This window comes from Suncus etruscus, chromosome 12, assembly GCF_024139225.1.
Source record: "Suncus etruscus isolate mSunEtr1 chromosome 12, mSunEtr1.pri.cur, whole genome shotgun sequence".
Classification (NCBI taxonomy): Eukaryota; Metazoa; Chordata; class Mammalia; order Eulipotyphla; family Soricidae; genus Suncus; species Suncus etruscus.
The window spans coordinates 1,751,968-1,774,597 of record NC_064859.1 but is presented as its reverse complement, the minus strand read 5'-3'; the positions used below and the strand labels follow the sequence as shown (position 1 = coordinate 1,774,597).

The 22,630-nt window shown below is 43.0% G+C and overlaps 1 protein-coding gene across 1 annotated transcript in view; it reads right to left on the bottom strand.

Moving 5' to 3' along the window:
* Positions 1-10,216: 10,216 nt before the first annotated feature.
* Positions 10,217-22,630, bottom strand: part of NT5C3A (5'-nucleotidase, cytosolic IIIA) — a 62,578-nt gene continuing 50,164 nt past the window's right edge. The window contains 7 exon segments of the mRNA XM_049784885.1: positions 10,217-10,920; positions 11,514-11,714; positions 12,671-12,833; positions 16,538-16,627; positions 18,610-18,677; positions 18,679-18,696; positions 20,238-20,284. Of these exon segments, the coding sequence (XP_049640842.1) occupies positions 10,819-10,920; positions 11,514-11,714; positions 12,671-12,833; positions 16,538-16,627; positions 18,610-18,677; positions 18,679-18,696; positions 20,238-20,284 (689 nt within the window). The 3' untranslated portion in view covers positions 10,217-10,818.

The window sequence follows — 22,630 nt, the reverse complement described above, 5'->3', positions numbered from 1 at the left end:
CGTGTCCAGGATATTCATATAAAAGGACTCAGTATTTTTTTTCACTTCACTAGTGTTTTAAAGGTATTACCAGATGTACAAGACAGACAAAGCACAGACCTTCATGAGCTAGGTACTTCTCCAAAAATGAAGCCGGGAACAGCCCTAGTGACACTGGTGTTCTAGTCGCCTTCCCTGCACACGAGTGCGTGCGCACGCACACACACACACACACACACACAAGCATACACACATATATATACAGATGCATACACAAATACATGTGTATGAAATGCACAAACATGCTCAGCCACATACCCATGCATGCGTGTACCCGCTCTTTTAGTCACATCTGCACCTTGTGATTCTGCAAAGGACTTTAGTACATTAGAAATTGGAAAGCAAACCATGAGTCAAAGCAGGTGATGGAAGAAGCTGGGTTGTGCATTTGCTTCCATCTTTCTAGAGCTCCTCTTCCTCACTGAGCAGGCTCGAGGCAACTGACTGCTCCAGTGTCATCTCAGCAGACACACGGGACCTTCTCAGACTGCTCCTCTGTGTACTGAGGAGATAACGTGGGGCCTTGAGACTTGGGCCGCCTGTGCAGAAAGATACAACCTGCCATGTTCCCTTCTTCAGGGCCCCCTTTCCAGTGGTGGCACTCATGGGTTTCCCTTTGGAAACATCTTTATTTGACTACTTTAAACGATTTTGTATTGACATAGCCCTGAAACAGTTCTTGAAAATGCTGTGCGCTCATTGTATGGAACAAGTGTTGGAAAACTGATCTTTTCATATATTAAAAAGTAGAATTTCTTTATCGGTCTTGGTGGTGTCCTTTTTTCTTTTCTGGTTTTAAAAGCTACACCAGCAGTGCTCAGTTCACTCCTTCCTCTGCACTCAGGAGCCACTCCTAGTGGTACTTGGGGGACATTATGGGGTGTCGGGGATGGAACCTGGGTCAGCCTGTACAAGGCAAATGCCCTCCCCACAGGATTATCACTGAGGCTCCTTGGGTGTTTTAAGTCGTTGTTGCTTTAAAGCGTTTTAATCAGGGCCATCCATGCCTGGTGTCTGTATACTGCTGAGTGTGTGCCCTGCCTTTTGAGCCCTCTGCACAGTTCTGTTGCAGCCTGTGAGACTTTCCCTGGCAGACTCTGGGGGAGGTGCCCATTGGCTGCACTGCCTGCAAGTGGGAGGAGTGTGTGACCCAGGGCACAGCAGTCTTTAGTCTTGTAGGACTTGTGAAAAGAAGCTGGGCCCGGAGAGATAGCACAGCGGTGTTTGCCTTGCAAGCAGCCAATCCAGGACCAAAGGTGGTTGGTTCGAATCCCGGTGTCCCATAGGGTCCCCCGTGCCTACCAGGAGCTATTTCTGAGCAGACAGCCAGGAGGAACCCCTGAGCACCGCCGGGTGTGGCCCAAAAACTAAAAAAAAAAAAAGAAGCTGATGGGAGAGAGAAGCTAAGTTGACAGTGGGGATGCTTTGAGGGCCCTGCAAAGATGTGCATGGTCTATCTGACAGCTGTGTGTGTGTGTGTGTGTGTGTGTGTGTGTGTGTGTGTGTGTGTGTGTGTGTGTGTTTCTTTGGGTTAGGTGTGTGTGTGTGTCTGTGTGTGTTTCTTTGGGTTAGGGGTGTGTGTGTGTGTGTGTGTGTGTGTGTGTGTGTGTGTGTGTGTGTGTGTGTTTCTTTGGGTTACACCATAAGGTACCCAGGGCTTATTCCTGGTGCTGCACTTATGGATCAGTTCTGGTGGGCTTGGGGGAGCCTATGGGATGCCAGGATCTAGCCCAGGTCAGCTGTGTGCAAGGCAAATGCCTTTTCTCTTGTGCTCTAGCCCCTCCCTGATAGTTCTTGACTCTAGCCAGCAGGAGGCTATTCCATCCTAGAACTAGAAGGTTAGAAGAAAGCAGAAGGAGCCCCAGGAAGCCTGGGCAGGGCCACTGACACATTTCAGGATGGCCTGAGCAACACCTAGAATTGGCCACACAACTGGAAGCAGTATCTACTGTCTCATCAGTGGAAACCTGCCTGCACCAGAGAGGAAGGAGTTTAAGAGTTGCTATTCTGCTCCTTTTGAGTATGTGGAGGAGTAGAGGGAGAGATTTAAAAGAGTGTATCTCTGTGTATGTTACTCAAGAAGGAAACTGTAGAAGTAGCTGTGGGGGACTTTATATGCTTTTAAGGTGCCTAGAGTTTGCGGTCAAGCGTGACTCGCCTCTTCCTCACATCACTTTTACTGTAGATTCCTTGCTAGGTTGAATTGCTATTTGCAGTGTACTTGACTTACAACTCTGCATCAATCCATGGCCCCACTTGTCTGTGTGTGAATAAAGACCTGCCGTGTCCCTGCTTCAAATTCTTTGTTGCTCTTGTGCTTACTTTTGAGCCTCACCTACCTGGACTCAGGGTATATATATATATATATATATTTGTTTCGTTTTTGAGTTACACCCCGCTATGCTCAGGGGCTACTCCTGGCTCTGCGCTCAGAAATCACTCCTGACAGGCACGGAGACCCTAGGGGGTGCCGGAATTTGAACCAACGTCCATCCTGGATCAACTGCATGCAAGGCAAATAACCTACCGCTGTGCTATCTCTCCGGCCTTATATATTTATTATCTCAGTGCTGGCAATTGAATCCTGGACTTCCCACGTGCAAGACAAAAGCTTGACCCCTGAGCAACAGTCCAGCTTCTATGAATTTTTTCATATTTTTAAAAATTAAATCCCCATGAGATACAGAATTGAAAAGTTGTTGATAGTTGAGTTCCAACACTGTCTCTCTACACTCCTTTCTCCCCCTTAGCCTGCTTCAAAGCTCCATGGCGATCCCCCCCACCCACTCTCTCCTTGCCCCTTGTATTCCTTTTAAGCACCATAGTTTCTCAATAGTTACTGAAAGACTAGCATACATATCACTTTATCTCCTTTCAGCCCCCAATCCTTATCCATAGTGATCAAGTCCAACTGTCATTGTCATAGTGGTCCCTTCTCTGTCTTAACTGCACAACCCCACCCATTTCCATTGTCTGGATATTTTGTTTATTTATTTATTTATTTTGGTTTTTGGGTCACACCCAGCAGCACTCAGGGGTTATTGGCTCCACGCTCAGAAATCGCTCCTGGCAGGCTCTGGGACCATATGGGACTCCGGGATTCGAACCAATGACCTGCATGAACGGCAAAAGCTTTACCTCCATGCTATCTCTCCGGCCCCAGGATATTATTTTTATACTATCATGTTTGTTCTTATCGGAGCCCTCAGAGCTTAGACTGATGGTGCTTAGAGACTAACACCAGGAACACATCAAGTGACACTCCAGGATATATAGTCCCAGGAATTAGGTCAAGGCCTGCGCATGTGCCCTGCCCCTTGAGCCGTCTCCCTGACCCCTGGTTTCTGTTTGAAATGAGTTGTCTGTGAGCTGCGGTATTGCTCTTTTCTGACCTCTGACTCATATTGAAACCTTGTGGTCCTCTCTTGGTGTCTGTGTCTGTAACACTCCAGGTATGTCAGAACCTGGAACTGTAGAACCCTTTATACACTCTTCTTCCCACACATAATTAATTACCCAGGGCAGAGGGCATTCACAATTAACGTACAAGCCAGGGATATAACTTAGAGAATTACTAGCCTTGCATAAATGAGATGCTAGGTTTGGTCTTTGGCACTACATAAGAATGTAAAACTTATGTAAGTCACAATAAGAGATTAAGAATGCAAACTAGGGGCCGAAGAGACAGCATGGAGGTAAGGCGTTTGTCTTGCATGCAGAAGGACGGTGGTTCCAATCTCGGCATCCCATATGGTCCCCTGAGGCTGCCAGGAGCGATTTCTGAGCGCAGAGCCAGGAGGAACCCCTGAGCACTGCTGGGTGTAACCCAAAAACCGAAAAAAAAAAAAAAAAAAAAAGAACGCAAACTAATAAAATAAAGCAGCTATAGCTATGTGGTTTCTCTCTTTACATCCTGTACAGGAGAATTTTGTTTCATTTTGGTTTGGGGGGCCACACCTTGGTTTTGTGCTCAGGAATCAGATGGGGCTTGGGGACCATGTGTTCTAAGAATTCACCCCTGATGCAAGGCAAGTAAGTGCCCTACCTGCTGTATCTCTTCAGCCCTGCAGAATTTTGGACTGCACTAAGCCATGGGTAGCTGAAGTTGGGGGTGTTCTACTGAAGAGGGAAGCCATCACTGTTTCAGTTTTTCCACCCCACCCTGCTCTACTAAGGTATACAGGATAAACAAATTTGCTTCTCTTTGTTGTCGGGGAGCCACGTTCAGCCATACTCAGTGCTTACTCATAGCTCTGCACTCAGGAATTCATCCTGGCAGTGCCCAAGCAACCATAGATATGCAGGAAATTGAACCTGGGTCGCTGTACCCACCGCACAAACAAGATTCTAAGATGTTTAAAATAGACCGAGATGAATTCCTATGCCTGTACATAGCGAAAGAAGTACCTTATCATTGGGTGAACGTAAATCAACATGCATACTTCTCGCCTCCTGTGTGTGTTTTTTAAAGGTCATACTTGGTGATCCTGGGGATTCCTCTTGGCACTGCTTGGTGGCTACTGCTGGCAGTGCTCAGGGTACCACATAGTGCCAGGAACTAAGTCTGGACCTCCTCTAAGCCATACCATGCTCTGACAGGGTGAGCCTTCTCCCGAGACTCCTTTTGAAAGTTCTTTATGAAGTCTCAGTTATACAGTATTCACCTTCATGATGACAATTTTTACCCTTTTACAAGCATTCTTCTCCTTTGTGAATTAGACTTAAAATATTACTTTATTTAAACGTTGTGCTTTATCAAGTTGCTCATAATACAGTTGTTTCTGGCATTCCATGTTTCAACACCAATCCCACTATCTGTGTGATCTTCCCTCCACCATCGTCTTCAAGTTCCCACCACCCCTCCCAAACCTGTACTTGGGCAGGCACGACATTATTTACTTTATTGCTTGTTACAACTGAAGCAGGCAGGCAGGCAGGCACCTCATTCTTGAGATGTAATAAAACCAAGAGACAGGGTTTTTCTATTTTTCTTTCACTGTTTAAGTCCTCTGAAATTCTTTTCTGTGAGGGAAATCAATGGATCCCAAACGCCTAGACAAAATTTAGGAATGATTTTGCTTTTCTTGCAAGGCCCAGTCTTAGGTCTCCCTACCCACTTACCAAGGTGTCAGAGGTGAGTCAAGAGTAAGAGGCATATTTCCTTTGGGGGGGATGCATCCTCTCCCCCCCCAACTTCACACAAGTCACCCAGGGACCTCCATCAACATCACAACTAAACGGTAATGGAATTATCAAAAAAAAAAAAAAACCTTCAGTAAGAGGAAATTTATGGAAATTGTTATATTACATAAAGGAGTCATTAAGTCACTGAAGGTATACTAAGGTGTTGCTAGTCAAGCCTTCTGTGTTACTGGTTTAGCTTGTTCAGCCCACACTCTTTGAGTGTGTTACGCTTGTCTTTCTCATCCTCTCTCTCCCCTTCCCTAATACCTCCAAATAAAATGTTTTGGTTTTTTTTTTTTTTGGTCTTTGGGCCACACCCGGCGGTGCTCAGGGGGTTACTCCTGGCTGTCTGCTCAGAAATAGCTCCTGGCAGGCACGGGGGACCCTATGGGACACCGGGATTCGAACCAACCACCTTTGGTCCTGGATCGGCTGCTTGCAAGGCAAACACCGCTGTGCTATCTCTCCGGGCCCCAAATAAAATGTTTTTACTTCACTGTTTTGTCTGAGGTGGCTTCTATGCTGCCTTCACATCTAATTTGGTACATTCCTACTGGGGTGTCAGTATTAAGGACTTTGAAGGTGTCTTGACCACACGCAGCAACTCCCAGAACTGTGGAGCTGGGGTGATCTTACAGGTCATGGATGTGAGATGTGTCTATGGCTGCGGAAGATTCTGGAAGCAATGGCGAGGGAGCGGTCTCCCACACTCTGAGAAGACCCCAAACCAGTGTACTTGGACTTTTGGTCTGTTTGGTGTCTCTGCCAACTTTAGTCATGGAGTTGCTCCATTGGCACATGGCAGCGTTGTGGGGTGTGGGTGCAGCAGGATGGGGATTAATGCTACCTCTCCTCCCGAGGTTGCACAAGGACTTCAGCTTCGAGACCAGAGTACCATGAGTACTCACGGCTTGGCTAGCAACCCTTTTTGGTCCACACCTTGCAGCACTCGGGTTACTCAAGGCAAATGCTATTGCTCTGGCCCTGACTGGCAACTGAAGAATAAAATGCATATGGAGCTGGCCCATAAGCTAACATGGTATACTGGTTGTGGGAGGAGTGTCGCTGAATTAGATTTATTTCCCCCAGAAAATGTTTTAAGAGTCTACAAATAAGCCAGTGCTTGAGTCTATGGGCTTGCTTAAGTGTGTGCCACTGGCTATAACCTTAGTAAACCTTAATAGTCCTTTATCTCCCAAGTGGACTTGCTGATATCAGTCTGTTTATCTTTGCATTACAATCTTGGAGTGACTGGGAGACTTTGAGTGCTAATCAGGGGATGAGAGTCTAGATGCAGATGCACAGAGCTCTTTTATTGAATGGGGAATGAGGAGCGGGGGACACACCTTGCTGTGCTCAGGGGAAACTCCTCCTGGCTCTATCCTCAGGAATCATTGAATTGAACGAACTTGCCCCCCTCTGAGTTATGTGCGAGGCAAAGACCCTCCCCGTTATGCTCTCTGGTCCACACACAGTACTTTTCTGAAGCAATGTGTGTGTTCTGGTGAGGCACAGGCAGGACTCAAAGGAGCTCTGATTCATTCACGACCTTCCAACGGGATCAGTTCTGAACAGGCTTAGAACTTTGCACTCTGGAGGGGAAAGAAGAGCTAGGGCAGTGGCACCCAGTATCAGAAGGGGCCATTTCTGAGAACTTGATCTTTGATTCAGTACCTAGGCCCTAAATGCTACTCTGCACATGTAAGCAGTTTGTACTCTTTAGTTTAAAAAAGGCAGACTAATGTCTGATTAGTTAGGAATAAAGAAGACCTCAAAATGTTACAACAAAAGATGATCTCAAAACTATTTTGGCAGAGAAACTGCCTGATTGTATCTCTAAGTACTTTAATACAAGTTTCTAGGAGCAAAACTGCTTTATCCAAAGCCTTATCTTATTTTCTCATAGGAGTTTATTTATTTATATATTTTTTGGTTTTTTTGGGCCACACCCATTAGATGCTCAGGGGTTACTCCTGGCTATGCGCTCAGAAATCGCCCCTGGCTTGGGGGACCATATGGGACGCCGGGGGATCGAACCATGGTCCTTTCCTTGGCTAGCGCTTGCTAGGCAGACACCTTACCTCTAGCGCCACCTCGCCGGCCCCATAAGAATTTATTTTTAATCAAGACAACATGGATTACGGGAGTAAGAATACTGTAAGAATACTGTTCCAGTTTATTGCTTTTTTTTTTTTTTTTGCTTGCTTTTGCTCTTTGGACCACACCCAGAGGAGCTCAGGGAACCACTCTGGGTGGTGCTGGACAACTAAGGGATGCCAGGTGTCGAACGTGGGTTGGCGGTGGACAAGGCAAGCGCCTTCCCTGCTTGCTCTCTTGTGCTCTCTTATCCAGCCCATACTGCTGGTTTAACTAGAACACTGGTGTTTGTATGACTGTGATCTGTCTCTAATACCAACATTTCAATGTCAAGGAATTCATTACTGCTTATGCTGACCAATTTAACTTTCAATCTCTCAAGTACAATGCTTAATTTTCTTCCTGCCAAACTTTCTCCTTTAAATACTAGTCTGCCTACATGGCAGCGCTCTTGTATTTCCCAACACCTCAGGACTGCCCGTCCAGACCAAAGGTCTATATATTCCCATTCCCTTCCTGCCAACCGCCAGCTGCGTCTCCTCTCTCCCTTGGACCCATCTGTTCAAATAGGACACCTGTAATCTTCCTCCTGTTCTCTCACTCAAGATATTTAATCCAAAGAGAATCCTGATGATCTTTAATCCTAGCTACTCAAAATAACCCACTTTGCAGCTCCATATTTGCATGTGTAAGCAAACCCTCATTTCCAATGTGGCTAATTACAGTGGCCTGCCTGGTCTGTCTGCACCTACCTATGCCTCTATCAGTCCAGGCTCCACATGAGTGCAACCCAGCCTGCAGGAGAGGAAAACCAAGTTTACTGGGAGCCCTTGTCACCTTGAACCCACTACTTCCTGTTCTTTTTGTGTGTGGGGGGGAGCCCACATCCTGTGACACTCAGGGGTTACTCTTGGCTATGCGCTCAGAAATCACTCCTGGCTTGGGGGACCATATGGGACGTTGGGAGATTGAACTGTGGTCCATCCTAGGTCAGCACATGCAAGGCAAACGCCCTATCGCTGCACCATCACTCTGGCCCCTCCTGTTTTATTCACAATGTAAAACCAGGTCTCACTGCTTGGAACACCCTTAATGCTCTCTCTCAGCACACAGAGACAACTGCTCCAACATCTTTTAGTTCAGAATTCGACAGAACTTGAGACATTTCTCAGGCCACTTTAGTGTTGTCACCACACCAGTCCTGTCCTTTTTTTATTTACCCTATGCCATCCCTGGGGTAGAAACTATATGAAGGTAATAACACATCTCATTTGTTGATTTTAATTTTTTTTTTACTGAAAAATCAAATTTTAGGGCTGGAGAGATAGCATGGAGGTAAGGCGATGGCCTTACATGCAGATCCTGGCATCCCATATGGTCCCCCGAGCCTGCCAGGAGCGATTTCTAAGGATTTCTGAGCATAGAGCCGGGAGTAACCCCTGAGCGCTGCCGGGTGTGTCCCAAACACCAGAAAAACAAAACACCTCTAATTTTACATGTATTAAATGTTCTCCATTAAATTTTACCCTCCTGTAGAACTGTTCTCTAAGTCTTAGAGATCTAAGATGTTGGCCAACTTTGGCTGGTTCACTGTTTTTCATCTTTACCTGTTCATTTTCCTCCTATGCTCTCTGCTTCCTATAGTTTTTCTCATACCTATTAATGATTTTCTCATCTGGTCAGTTTTCAATCTCTTTCTGAGGGACCACTCAGGACATGCTCAGTAGTGACCCCTGATGATGACCCTGGGAGTGAGCCCCAGTGCTGGGGATTCAAACCAGTGTTTCAGACACTGCAGCCACCTGCATGGCAAGTGCCTTATCTCCTCTATTATCTGTCCAGTTCTCCCTTTGATTCCTGTTGTTGGGGAGTGGGGACTGTTTGGACCATAACCAGCAGCACTCAGGGGTTACTCGTGATTGCTCTGAGAAATTACTCCTAGCAAGCTCAGGGACTGAACCTGGGTTGACACTGTTTTGGTAAAGGATGAATCTCTGGAGGTTGTCAACTCTATTTTACAGAACATGACACATGGCAGCAGGATTTAAATGTTTCTTTTGTTTTTTGTTTGTTTGTTTTTGGTTTTTCCGGCCACACCCGTTTGATGCTCAGGGGTTACTCCTGGATAAGTGCTCAGAAATTGCCCCTGGCTTGGGGGAACCATATGGGACGCCGGGGGATCGAACCGAGGTCCTTCCTTGGCTAGCGCTCGCAAGGCAGACACCTTACATCTAGCGCCACCTCACCGGCCCCGGATTTAAATGTTACTTGTTAAATTAATCAAATTCTCCTCTCTGGAGTTAATACCCAATGTAACAGAGAAGGAAAATAAGGTTTCAAGTCACGGGCAGCAGGTGTGTGAAATAGCAAAAGGAACATCAGGCCAAACTCCACAGACTATCAGGCATTAAAAATCCAGCTGCACTTGGCTTCCAGTGTGGCTCTTTCTGAAACTCTTGACACTTACAATGACAAACCCTGTTTTATATTACTGGTGGAAGAAAGTAATTATCCAGGCTTTAGTATTTCCTGAAGACTGATTAAATTTTCATTGCACGTAGTATTTTATTCTTAAACTTGAAATGATTTGTTATTTTTTTTATTTTTTATTTTGAAGGGTCACACCTGGTAATACTCAGAGGTTACTCCTGGCTCTGTGTCCAGAAATTACTCCTGCCAGGCTCAGGGGATCATATGGAGTAGCGGAGATATATCATGGGTCAGCCACGTGCAAGGAAAACGCCCTATATTTGTGCTATCACTCTGGATCCATGAACTTCAAAATAATTTATCTCAATAGCCACTGTGATAGGCTATCATCAACATACTCAATAAAAACATCACAGGGACTGAATACCTATTGAATAATTGAAAAACAATAGTCTTGACAACAGAATTACAAAGATTTCCCATTTCATGTTTATTATCAGTGCATCACTACAGAACATTTTATAGTAATTAGTGACATGTAGACCCAATTGTTTTTCAAAAATCAAGTGCCAATATTTTCTGGTAAATAGTGATTTCATACCACATAGAATAAGCAAACATGACACATTTCAGAAGACGGTGATCATTAGCACAACTCATCCAATTACCAAAAAGGGCAGTATTTTTTTAAACCAAACCTTTCATCAAACTTTTAAAACTTCTATAAGCTTTTTACAGTGTAAAAAGACTCATCAAAAAACTTCTGATCACATTAAACTATGAAATTCACCTGAAAACATAAGGAGTTATTTTTGAAACTTTGGCTTTAAGACTTTCTTTTAATCTATTTAAAAAAAAAATGTGGTAAGGAGTGTGTTGGGGTGTGCAGAGTTTCCAGTTCATTAAGTTGAACATGTCTGGAAAAATATGTCAGTAATAGAATGAAAAACTTAAGAGCCAGATTATACCATAAATATAATGAGTCTTTCAGCAAGATGAACTGATGAGCGAAGAGTTCTTGCCATCAACTGCACCTAAACAAAATAGGTCTCCTTGAAAAATGCGTATTTACAGAATCTTCTGTAAGATAGAGTTGGCAACTTCCAGAGATTCATCCTTTACCAAAACAATGTCGTAAGAGTCCATGTACTTGTCAAGGAGCTCATCCACCTAATTGAAAGCAAAGCAAAGGAAGCACAAAGTAAATCAGTGCAGGGAGCAAAGAGAAGCTAAATGTCATTGCTGTGTTCGATCTATTGAAAAATGCAGTCAAGCAGATTCACTTTCATAGAACCCTTGAAGGGGGGAGCACCAGACAGTGGTGAGAGCCTCATATGCTATGTTGAAAATACGGGAATTCCCAACAGGTCATAGTGCAGCCGAGTGCTAGGCAAATGCCTTGGCCTTTGGTATTCTCCAACCGCTCATTAAACCTTTAAAATAAAGGAATAATTCTAACCTTTCCTGACTCATGACAGAATCTTTCCAACACCGGAAATGATTTCTGACACGATTTCTCTCTCACTCGGGGCTCCCAAATGGGGAGTTTGTACTCCAGGAACAGTTGGCCACGTCGAGTTCTGCCTCCTGCGGAGTAGCCATCCCACCCTTCCTTCAAAGTCGTACTCATCACTAAAATTAAAAGCAATCACAATATCTCTGAAACAACTACATTCTCGGGTAGTTAGGGGAACAATCTGCTGTTAAATTTTATTCTCAGTATCTCTCCAAAGAAAATGAAAGAGCAGCTCTGTAATACTTACTCTGTCGTTCAGATAGCCGATTTTTAGAACGTGTTCAACATTGGCTACTCCATCTGCCATCCTCAAATCTCCTTGGGAATCTCCAAGTAGAATTATGTTGCTATTGTCTTTTAGCTGAGTGAAATATTCTGTGTTCTTCAAGGCCCCATCATGTTTGTTAAATACATGAATTAATTCTCCTTTAAATCCCTTGAGCACTCCCTGTTCAAAACAGAAACCTTATGAAATGATAGTCTTTGCTTTAGCAAATTCCTAGTAGACACCAAGGGTGCTGAGAAGTAAACGGTTTTCTTGAAATGTCTTTAGTTTGAACATGGTAATTAAAATTCAACATTTTACTTTCAATTTGTTTACTTGTAAAAGCCCCACTTTTATGATTAACATTATATAGTCTTGAAGAAAGTTTTCAAATAATGTCAGTTTAATTTTTTTTTGCTTTAGTTTTTTGGGCCACAGCCAAGCAATGCTCAGGGGTTACTCCTGACTCTGTACTCAGAAATTTCTTCTCGAGGCTCGGGGAACCATATGGGATGCCGGGAATCGAACCCAGGTCCATTCTGGGTCGGCCACATGCAAGGAAAGTGCCCTACCGCTGTGCTATCTCTCCAGCCCCAGTTCCAATTCAGTTTTATCCTGAAAAGAAAGTTGAGTCTGTGAAGCTGCTGCATTAAATTACTTTATATATTAAAATTGTATTATTTATTTTTATTTCTCATTATACTTATTTTTTTGTTTGCTTTTGGGCCACAGCCAATAGTGCTCTGGGGTTATACCTGGTTCTACACCCAGGTGATGCCCAAGGAAGAAATGGGATGCCAAGGATAGAACCCAGCTCTGCTGTGTGCAAGGCAAATGTCCTAACCACTGTACTCTTGCCCTGGCCACTAAAATTTTATTTAAATAAAGAACTATAACTTACAAAGTTATTGATAGCTACTACTTTAAAACAAAGTCTCCTAATTTTAATATTAGTTTATTCTGTAGTTTGGAGAATAAAAGATAGAGGGCACATGTTTTTAAAAAACAGAAACAGTAACTAGAGAGTCTGCTTGTCGTTTTGGTGGTTTAATAAGTAAGCACTAAGTCATAATGAAGAATTAAATGAGCTACAGGATTAAAATGTTTTGTACATCTTGAAAGTAATGTGCTATACTTACAGTCTCATCGAAATCCATAAAGTTGGAGACGACTTTGACATTTGAATGATAAACACCAGCTTGCCGGATCACTTCCTCTAATACATCACCGATTCCAGCCGAAAAGATGAACAGAGGGATGCTGTGTTCATGGAGCTTATCAAAGAAAGTCTCGTACCCTTCCCTGCAAGATGTTATAAACTGTTAATAGACAGCATGCATCTCCTTTTAATTTGAAAGGACAGAAGCTAATTGCTTCAAAGGCTTATATGCTCATTTCCAACTGGTGCCCAAGAAAGCTGCTACTGATTTCTATGGCATTATTACTGAGTACAATGTTTTCGAACAACAGATAAGCTGCATCCACCTTTTAATCAATTCTCGTTGAACAAGGAAGATGATTTTCATCCTTATAGTAAATTCTAATCATACAAAATGAGGATTTTTAGTTGTGCTGCGAATGGCTATTCCACATTTACACAAAAAGTAGTAAATGATTAAACTATACCATAACAAATCCATTTAGGGTGAGATGGCAGGCCCCCAGTTCAGTTGCTCCCAACTGTTACTAAGCAGAGTGGCAGGGCCAGCTTACACACGCCTTACAGCTGGAAGATGGCAACTGGCCTGCCTTAGACCTGGCAGTTAGTTGTAGATCCTGTTTTGATCTTAAAATCTGTTTTTTCGGGGCCGGAGAGATAGCATGGAGGTAAGGCGTTTGCCTTTCATGCAGGAGGTCATCGGTTCGAATCCCGGCGTCCCATATGGTCCCCCGTGCCTGCCGGGAGCAATTTCTGAGCATGGAGCCAGAAGTGGCCCCTGAGCACTGCCGGGTGTGACCCAAAAAAAAAACAAAAAAAAAAAAAAAAAAAAAAAAAAAAAAAAAAAATCTGTTTTTTCTTTTAATTTTCCTAGGTTATAGGTTAAGCTATCTGCAAAGGAAGGAAATACTTACTAGCTGTCCTCTCACTTTCTTATAACCTAATGTTTTCCTCTTTAGAAGCAGCTCACCTGGAAATGTTAAATGTTCTGTCATCAAAAGAAAAGAGGGCCCGGAGAGATAGCATGGCGGTATTTGCCTTGAAAACAGCCGATCCAGGACCAAAGGTGGTTGGTTCAAATCCCGGTGTCCCATATGGTCCCCCGTGCCTGCCAGGAGCTATTTCTGAGCAGACAGCCAGGAGTAACCCCTGAGCAACGCTGGGTGTGGCCCAAGAAAACCAAAAACAAAAACAAAAACAAAAAAAAAAAAGAAAAGAGAAGTAGCTTCCTACCTCCCCCTTTCATCCTTCCATCCTCCTTTCCTTCCTTCCCTCCTTCCACCATTCCTTTCCTCCCCCTCCCTTCCTTCTTTCTTTCTTTCCTTCCTCCCTCCATCCTTTCTTCCCTGACTTCTTCCCTCCTTCTCTTCTTCCCTCCCTTCCTTCCCTCCCTCCCTCCTCCTTCCCTTCCTTTCTTTCTTCCTTCCTTCTCCCTCCTTTCCTCCCTTCCTTTCTTACATTGATTCTGCCCACTAAGCTCTCTTCCTAAAAAAAAAGAAAAAAGAAGAAAAGAGAAGTAGCATCCTATTTGTCTAACGAGTTGAAAATTTTAAAAGGTGGTAAGCAATAGAGAAAAGAAGCTTAAATATCTTGCTCTTTTTTTTTCTTTTTTTCTTTTTTTTTTTGTTTTTGGGCCACACCCATTTGACGCTCAGGGGTTACTCCTGGCTATGCGTTCAGAAATCTCTCCTGGCTTGGGGGACCATATGGGACGCCGGGGGATCGAACCGCGGTCCATCCTATGCTAGCGCTTGTAAGGCAGACACCTTACCTCTAGCGCCACCTTCCTGGCCCCATATCTTGCTCTTTTAACAAATATCTTGTCTCTGTGTATGCATACTTCTGTTTGGGGGCCTCACCACAAAATGCTCAGGAATTCTTCCTACCTCTGCACTAAGGAGTCACCAGGAGTGATATGGAATACAATATGGGATGCTGCGGATCAAACCAGGGTAGGCCACGTACAAGCAAGCACCCTCTTCACTGTCCTTTCTCTCCTGTCCTACACACGTTTATTATTTGTGAAAAACCATCTACCTTTCCTAAAGACAATTTCCATGGAGCCTAAGAATTCAGAGAACATAAGTCAGGTAAATTGAGAAACAGGATACTTCATGAAATCTTTTTCGATCTGTTTCATAAATATTCCTCTCATATTTTATGTCTTCTGAAAGAATCACTAATTGATAAATATTCCCTTCACACAGTGAGCCTTCCGAAAGTATTTTGCTTAACTTTTCAAAACAGGATCCAGCACAAAGGGCTGGAAGCTTCTGTCTTGCATGCACAGGTGCCCAGTTCACATGTGACCCCAGAAGTCCTCAGCACCCCTGAGCCAGGGTATCACATTTCTAGACTCAAGAACAGAATTTCCGGGGGGCCGTGCTGGTGGCGCTAAAGGTAAGGTGCCTGCCTTGCCTGCGCTAGCCTCGGACGGACCGCGGTTCGATCCCCCGGCACCCCATATGGTCCCCCAAGCCATGGAGCAACTTCTGAGCGCATAGCCAGGAGTAAACCCCTGAGCGTCACCGGGTGTGGCCAAAAAACAAAAAAAAAAAAAAAAAAAAAAAAAAAGAACAGAATTTCCTGTCATACGTCGCCAGTATTTCCGGGCCTGGCCAAGTGCCCCATGAGAACAATACTGGAGAAAGCCTACTATAAAAACAGTCAAAATGTCCGCTCCAGGAGCTCAGTAGTCACTGCTTATGGGGCTTAGGCCACATGCGGTCTGGAGACGGAGCCTGAATTGGACACTTTTAAGGCAAGTTCCCTCCCCACTCCATCCCAATAGACATTTTGAACTACAGACGGTTTTTGTTTGTAAGGCAGACATTTTATACCGTGCTTATAATCCAGCCCTATTATTGACTGTGTCTTGCCAAGTGATTTGTCTCACCACTAATTCTGAAATAGACTACTCTTGTCCACAGTGATGATTTCTTGCAGAAAATCTTATCTCTGTTTTGACCAAGAAGTAATATTAGGGCCCGGAGAGACAGCACACAGTGGTGTTTGCCTTGCAAGCAGCTGATCCAGGACCTAAGGTGGTTGGTTCGAATCCCGGTGTCCCATAGGGTCCCCCATGCCTGCCAGGAGCTATTTCTGAGCAGAGTAACATCCAGGAGTAACCCCTGAGCAACACCGGGTGTGGCCCAAAAAATAAAAAAAAAAACAAAAAGTAATATTACTAGTGTCCAATAACATTTCAATAAATTGACCACATGAATCTGAGATCAATCTTAAGATGAAGTAATGTGCTTTTAACCTATAGTATGATCGATCGGTAAGTAAATAAAGATAGCTTTAATACAGAAAAAAATTAGTCAAAATGTTCTTGGTTTTATAAATGTAGAAGTCTTGAAATTTCTAATCTGATGGAAGGAAATACAAATCCCTATACCAAGATTAAACGAAGGATTTCAAATGCTTATTTCACCAATGTCTTGAGATAGGGGCATATTTTGTTCTGGTTTGGTTTTTGGGTCACACCCAGCGGCACTCAGGAGTTGCTCCTGGCAGGCTCGAGAGACCATATGGAATGCTGGGATTTGAACCGGGATCCGTCTTGTGTTGGCCGTGTGCAAGGCAAACGCCTTACCACTGTGCTATCGCGCTGGTAGGGCATATTTTAGATACGTTTTAATATATCCTCTTTTAATAAATATGCTTTATATTAATAAATACACATTATAATATATATAATACACACTTAGTATTTATAAAAAAAAACTTTGTAAAACAATAAATATACTTTATATAAATTACTTTAATAAAATACACATGTGAACACATATGCAACAGTTCAGGTCTATAGACAACTTATAACAAAAACACCCAGGAAACTTACTTGAGCATAATGTCAGATTCTGCCACAATTTCTCTGAGTTTATCTTTCGGAATAGCTTGTTCAACAAGCAAACCATGTGATTTAGTATACCTGGAGATAAAGAAAAAGAGTATCAGAGAAAATTAGAACTTTCATCTTCATTGTTCACTTTATTCAAAGCAGTATTTCTGTCTTCATATTTTAGGCTTAGTTTGACTTTATAGATTTATATTAATGTCTGATTAATTCAGTCCATGTGCCTTGAAATGTCATCTGCATACTCTTATCTACTGTCTAAATAATACCAAATTCTGGCTTGGTTCAAATGTGTCTATGATGTAATAGAAGGATATTAAGTGTAAACCTTTCCTCGAATCAACAGTTATGAACTGAATCCAATCTAAGAAGGCATAATCATATCTATTATTGCAGTAAAAATTATAGCAACATTTGTTTTCAATCTGAATTCTCATGGAATACCTTAGTACAAAAATAATGCCTAGTATTCAAAAAATACATTTTATGAAAAGGTTCACATAAATGTGCTTTAAAAATGCATAAAGTCACCCACAAATACAGCATTTTATTAGGCCTTTTTCTGTAAGATTTCCTGTACAATATTCCTAAGTAGATCCCATTCTGGTTGGGTAGTGCTCCTAAGAAGAGTGTGTTATCTTCCCAGGACGTTTATTCCATTACTAAAAAAAAATACTAATTGCTAGAGTCCTTTGCTTCGTAAGCCTTCTAAGTCTACATCCAGATCTGCCTCTAGAAGCACGGAGAACAAGTCTAACCTTATTCCAACATTTTATACTATAATCACTGGTTAAGTATACAAAGTATTAACAGATTATAGGCTAATGACAAAAAAATAAACATTCCTGATTTCTTAAGGCTCTAAAACCAGAGACTAGACATTGGAGAGGGATCTAAACATCCACTTAAAAGTTTCTAATTACTTTAGACACATTAGAAGCATCTATACTTTTGTATGCAAATCTTTCCTGCAATATCTAAGGACCTGTCAATGCAAGAGAAAACCCATTTCCTTGTGACCAACTGCTCTGGTTAATGCAATGTGTCAACATTTCTCTGAAACAGCATTGTCCTAGGAGTCCACACAGGTTCTCAAAGGTCTCTTGCACCACTGCCTCTTTTTGGGGTTTTTGGGGGGGGGAGTGAACACAAAAAAAGAAAATGGTTTTTGGGGTTCACTCCTGGCTCAATGCTCAGGAATCTCGCCTAGCAGTGTTCCACCCACGGTGCCAGGAATTGAATCTGGGTCAACTTCATGCAAGTGCCCTGCCTACTGTACTATCTCTGTCCCCTTCAATGCTGTAATTTGATTACTGGAACCAACACCAGAAAGCTAATTCTCAGCAACTCAGTCTCTGAGTTGAATCTCTGGAGTCAGTCTCTGCTGACTCCAACTAAGTTTGGACTCAATTTAAGTTATAATTCTTTATCTTTGTACATTTAGATGCATCCTGTCCATAAACTCTTTATTTTGTTGTTGTGTTGTATTTTGTTTTGTTTTGAGGGGTCAGATAGTGCAGTGCACAGAAAAACCTGCCTTGATTGTGACCAACATGGTTTAGTACCTGGCACCCACACCAGAAGTGATCCCTGAGTACAGAGTCAGGAAGAAATAGAGCACCCAGCAGTATTGAGAATGCCCCCAAAATTATGGGGGTGGACGTGGGAAATAAGTAAAGAAAAGCAGGATCCAACAAATCCTAGAGATATTCAAGAATAAGACTTCATTTTGTTTTATTTAACCGCTATATACTGCTGCACTGCTGTAACACATCCATGAATCCATTTAAATGCAATGGAGGTGACAAACCTTAATGGTAAATAATATTACTTTATTATAATGTAAAGCCCCCTTTATCTAAAACACATTTTTTTTTGGTTTTGGGGTCACACCCAGCGGCGCTCAGGGGTTACTCCTGGCTGTATGCTCAGAAATCGCTCCTGGCAGGCTCGGGGGACCATATGGGATGCTGGGGATTCGAACCACCGTTCCTTCTGCAAGTAAGGCAAACACCTTACCTCAATGCTATTCTCCGGCCCCCCTAAAACACACTTACCATTCAACCATATAAGGGCTCTTCTGTTCTATGGAGAGATGAGGGATCAATTTCATTGCATAATATTTTTTCCTTTAGTTGCAATAACTAGAAATAAACAAAGAGCATAGTGATGAAGATTCCAGACTGTATAGTTGAGCTGCTCAGTTTTTAATAGAATATGAAGTTTAGAAAACAAAGTATTTTCTATAAGTTACTTATACAGTAAAGATTTAGAATGTGGTTTGCCTAGAAAGGCAAATATTGGCTGATGATTTTTTTTGGTCTGTTTCTTGATCACATAAGGTAGACTTTGTGTTAGGGGTCGTGCTGGGCAGGGCACAGGGAACCCTATAGTGTTCTGGGGATTGAAGACGAGGTTGCTGTATGCAAGGAAAACACTCTACCCATTGTACTATCTTTCTGGGCCCTTAAAGCGATTTTTGTTAATTGTAGTTTACATTTTAACTAAACTTATCTGCCAAAAAATATGCTTTTATTCATATGTGTGAGCAAATCCCACAATAAACCAAAGCAATTTGTTTTTTGGGGGGCACATCTGACACTATTTAGGGGTTACTCCTGGCACGGTGCTGAGGGTTAATTCCAGGCAGATCTCAGGGGACCATATGTGATATTTAGGATTGAATATGGGTTGGCTGAGTGCTAGGCAAACACCACACTGATGTGCTTATTGTGCCTACCTCCTAAAGCACTTTTATCTTCATTCTACAATCAATGTCAATGACAACAGATTATTTTACTATGCAAGTTTTCTACATATGTTTTTTATTGTTTTAAAACTCACGCTTATACTTCAACTTAAGATGGAACCTGCAGGGGCTCACACTACATGAAGCAGGTTGGAGAAAAAAACCAAATACAAATGATCTTGTTCGCCAGTGTAGAGTCTAAGCAAGCAAGGCAAGACAAGGCCCACTGAAAACAAGCCCAGGGATGTGGCCAGCAGCACTCTGAAGTGAGGCTGCCAGGGACGGAAACTGACCGGGGGAGTGTAGGTGTGGGACAGTCGCATGAACAGCATAGATACCATATAAACCATGGGACCTCAGTAAATGATGAATGAAAGGAAGAGATACTCCACATACAGACGCTCAGACACTCCAGGGCTTAGGCACTTGCCTTGCACAGCCCACTGTAGATCTATTCCTGGCATTGCAGAGTCCCACCTTAACACAGAGCCGGAAGTAAGCCTTGAGCATCTCTGGCTGTGGCCCAAATCAACAAAGAAACAATTAAATACAGAAAAAACAAACTCAACACCAGCAAAACCATGCTGAGAGTACATGACCCTTAAAACAAACCTTACTTTTGTTTGTTTGTTTGTTTTGGGCCACACCTGGTGGTGCTCAGGGATCGCTTCTGGCTCGGGCAACCATATGGGATGCCAGGGATTGAACCTGCATCCAGCCTGAGTCGGCCGCATGCTAGGCGAACGCCCTACACTGTGCTACCACTCTGGCCCCAAATAAACAATTTTATTCAGTATTTTCTTTGTGCTAAGTATGGCTATAACTTTGCACCCAGACTTGTTTCTAATGAATGATCCTATAGAAATCCTCAAGCAAAAAGTGTCAAGTTTGAATAACCTCTGGGTTCCTATCCACCTTATCCTGGGCTGTGTTTACCTTTTTTCGACATTCATCTGAAACCAGTTTACAGTTGTCAATTACATCTGAAAAGAAAAGTGAAATAGGCATCAATAGAAGTAAGTATCCAGGGGCTGGAGCAATAGCACAGTGCGTAGGGTATTTGCCTTGCATCTAGCTGGCCCAGGTTGAATCAATGGCATCCCATATGGACCCCTGAGCCTGCCAGGAATAATTTCTAAGTGCAAAACCAGAAGTAATCCCTGAATGCCTCCGGGTGGACCCAACCCCACCACCACCAAATATAAGAAATCAGTATCAGGCCCAGAGAGACAGCACAGCGGCGTTTGCCTTGCAAGCAGCCGATCCAGGACCAAAGGTGGTTGGTTCGAATCCCGGTGTCCCATATGGTCCCCCGTGCTTGCCAGGAGCTATTTCTGAGCAGACAGCCAGGAGTAACCCTTGAGCACCGCCAGGTGTGACTCAGAAACCAAAAAAAGAAGAAAAAGAAAAAGAAATCAGTATCCAGGGCCCGGAGAGATAGCACAGCGGCATTTGCCTTGCAAGCAGCTGATCCAGGACCAAAGGTGGTTGGTTCGAATCCCGGTGTCCATATGGTCCCCCCGTGCTGCCAGGAGCTATTTCTGAGCAGACAGCCAGGAATAACCCCTGAGCAATGCCGGGTGTGGCCCAAAAAACAAAAAAAAAAAACAAAACAAAAAAAAAAAAAAAGAAATCAGTATCCATACCATCTTCTTTCTTCAAGTTCAAAAATTGTCAAATCAACAGGGGCCGGGAAGGGTGGCGCTAGAGGTAAGGTGTCTGCCTTACAAGCTCTAGTGTAGGACGGGACCGCGGTTCGATCCCCCGGCGTCCCATATGGTCTCCCCAAGCCAGGGGGGCGATTGCTCTGAGCTCATAGCCAGGGAGTAACCCCTGAGCGTTACAGGGTGTGGCCCAAAAACCCAAAAACCAGAAAAAAAAAAAAAAAAAAAGTCAAATCAACAAGTGTGGTCAACCAAGCTTTTGGTCTTGATGTTATTCAAACAACATCACATCACTTGTTTTAAAACCCAAGAATTTAGCAAGAGTTCCTTCCAATCTACTACTGAACTTGAGAACTCATTATTCTAACCATGACTCCTTTTCTTTTCTTCTTAATTTATTAGAAGCAAGGAATACATCTTTGAAATATATTGCTTTCTTGATTTTAAAATTAAAAGAGTAATGTGACATTTTGGAAAAAAAAGTTTATAAAGAAAATTAAAATTACAGATTTTATTTGTTTTGGGGCCACACCAGGAGTGTCCTGGCTCTGAGCTCAGGAATTCTTCCTTGTGGGCTGGGGACAATATGAAGACCTGAGATTGAACCTGGGTCAACTACAGGCAAAACGAAGCACCCCACCTGCTGTACTACAGCTCTAGCTCCTAGAATTATAGGTTTGCACCAATAGTGTTACTAAAAATACTTTAGTCTATTTCTTTTCAGTATTAGTGTTTCATATATATCAACTATTAAAAACTTTCCATAAATACCATTCATAATATGTTTTCTAGGCACTATCAATTGTGAACATTTCCACAGTGTTAAAAGTTCTAGGTCATTTCCAAAGCTTAGGCTTTTTATAACATAATGTTGAATTGAGAGAGGGGGGAGAGAGAGAGAAGGAGGGAGGGAGGGAGGGAGGGAAGGAGGGAAGGGGAGAGAGAGAGAGAGAGAGAGAGAGAGAGAGAGGAGAGAGAGAGAGAGAGAGAGAAGAGAGGAGAGAGAGAGAGAGTGTAAAAGCTCACCATCACGCAAGCTGACCCAGGACGGATTGTGCCCCCCCCCCCCAAAAACAAAAAACAAAAAAAAACTCCCTATCCCCCTAACATTGAAGAGTGCTTGGTTAGAAAACTCTTCAAAGAGGGCCTAAGACAGCATGTAGAGCATTTGTCTTGCATGCAGCTAACCCGGGTTCAATTTCCAGAATCTCAATAGTCTCCCCCTTTGCACCTGTCAGGAGTGATCTCTGACAGCAGAACCAAGAGTAAACCCCTGGCACTGCCAGGTGTGGCCTCCCACTAACCCTTCCCCCCAAAAAAAGCCTTCAAAGAAAATTCTCTAGAACAAAGGAAAGGATTTTCAAGCAATTTTTATAAAATTTTCAAAATACTTTCTCAAATGATATGTGCACTAAGGTCAGAGAAATAGATTTGTCACTGTTTTTGACTGAAGAAAAAAAATTTTGTTTTTTTTGGGCTACACCCAGTGGTCCTCAAGGATTACTCATGACTCTACGTTCTAAAATTACTCCTGGCAGGTTAGGGGGACCATATGGGATCGAACCGTGGTAGGCCGTATGTAAGGCAAATGTCCAATGTGATGTTCTACTGCTCCAGCCCAAGAATATTAATTTCAAAAGTGAACCACTATGTCATAAAAAACAA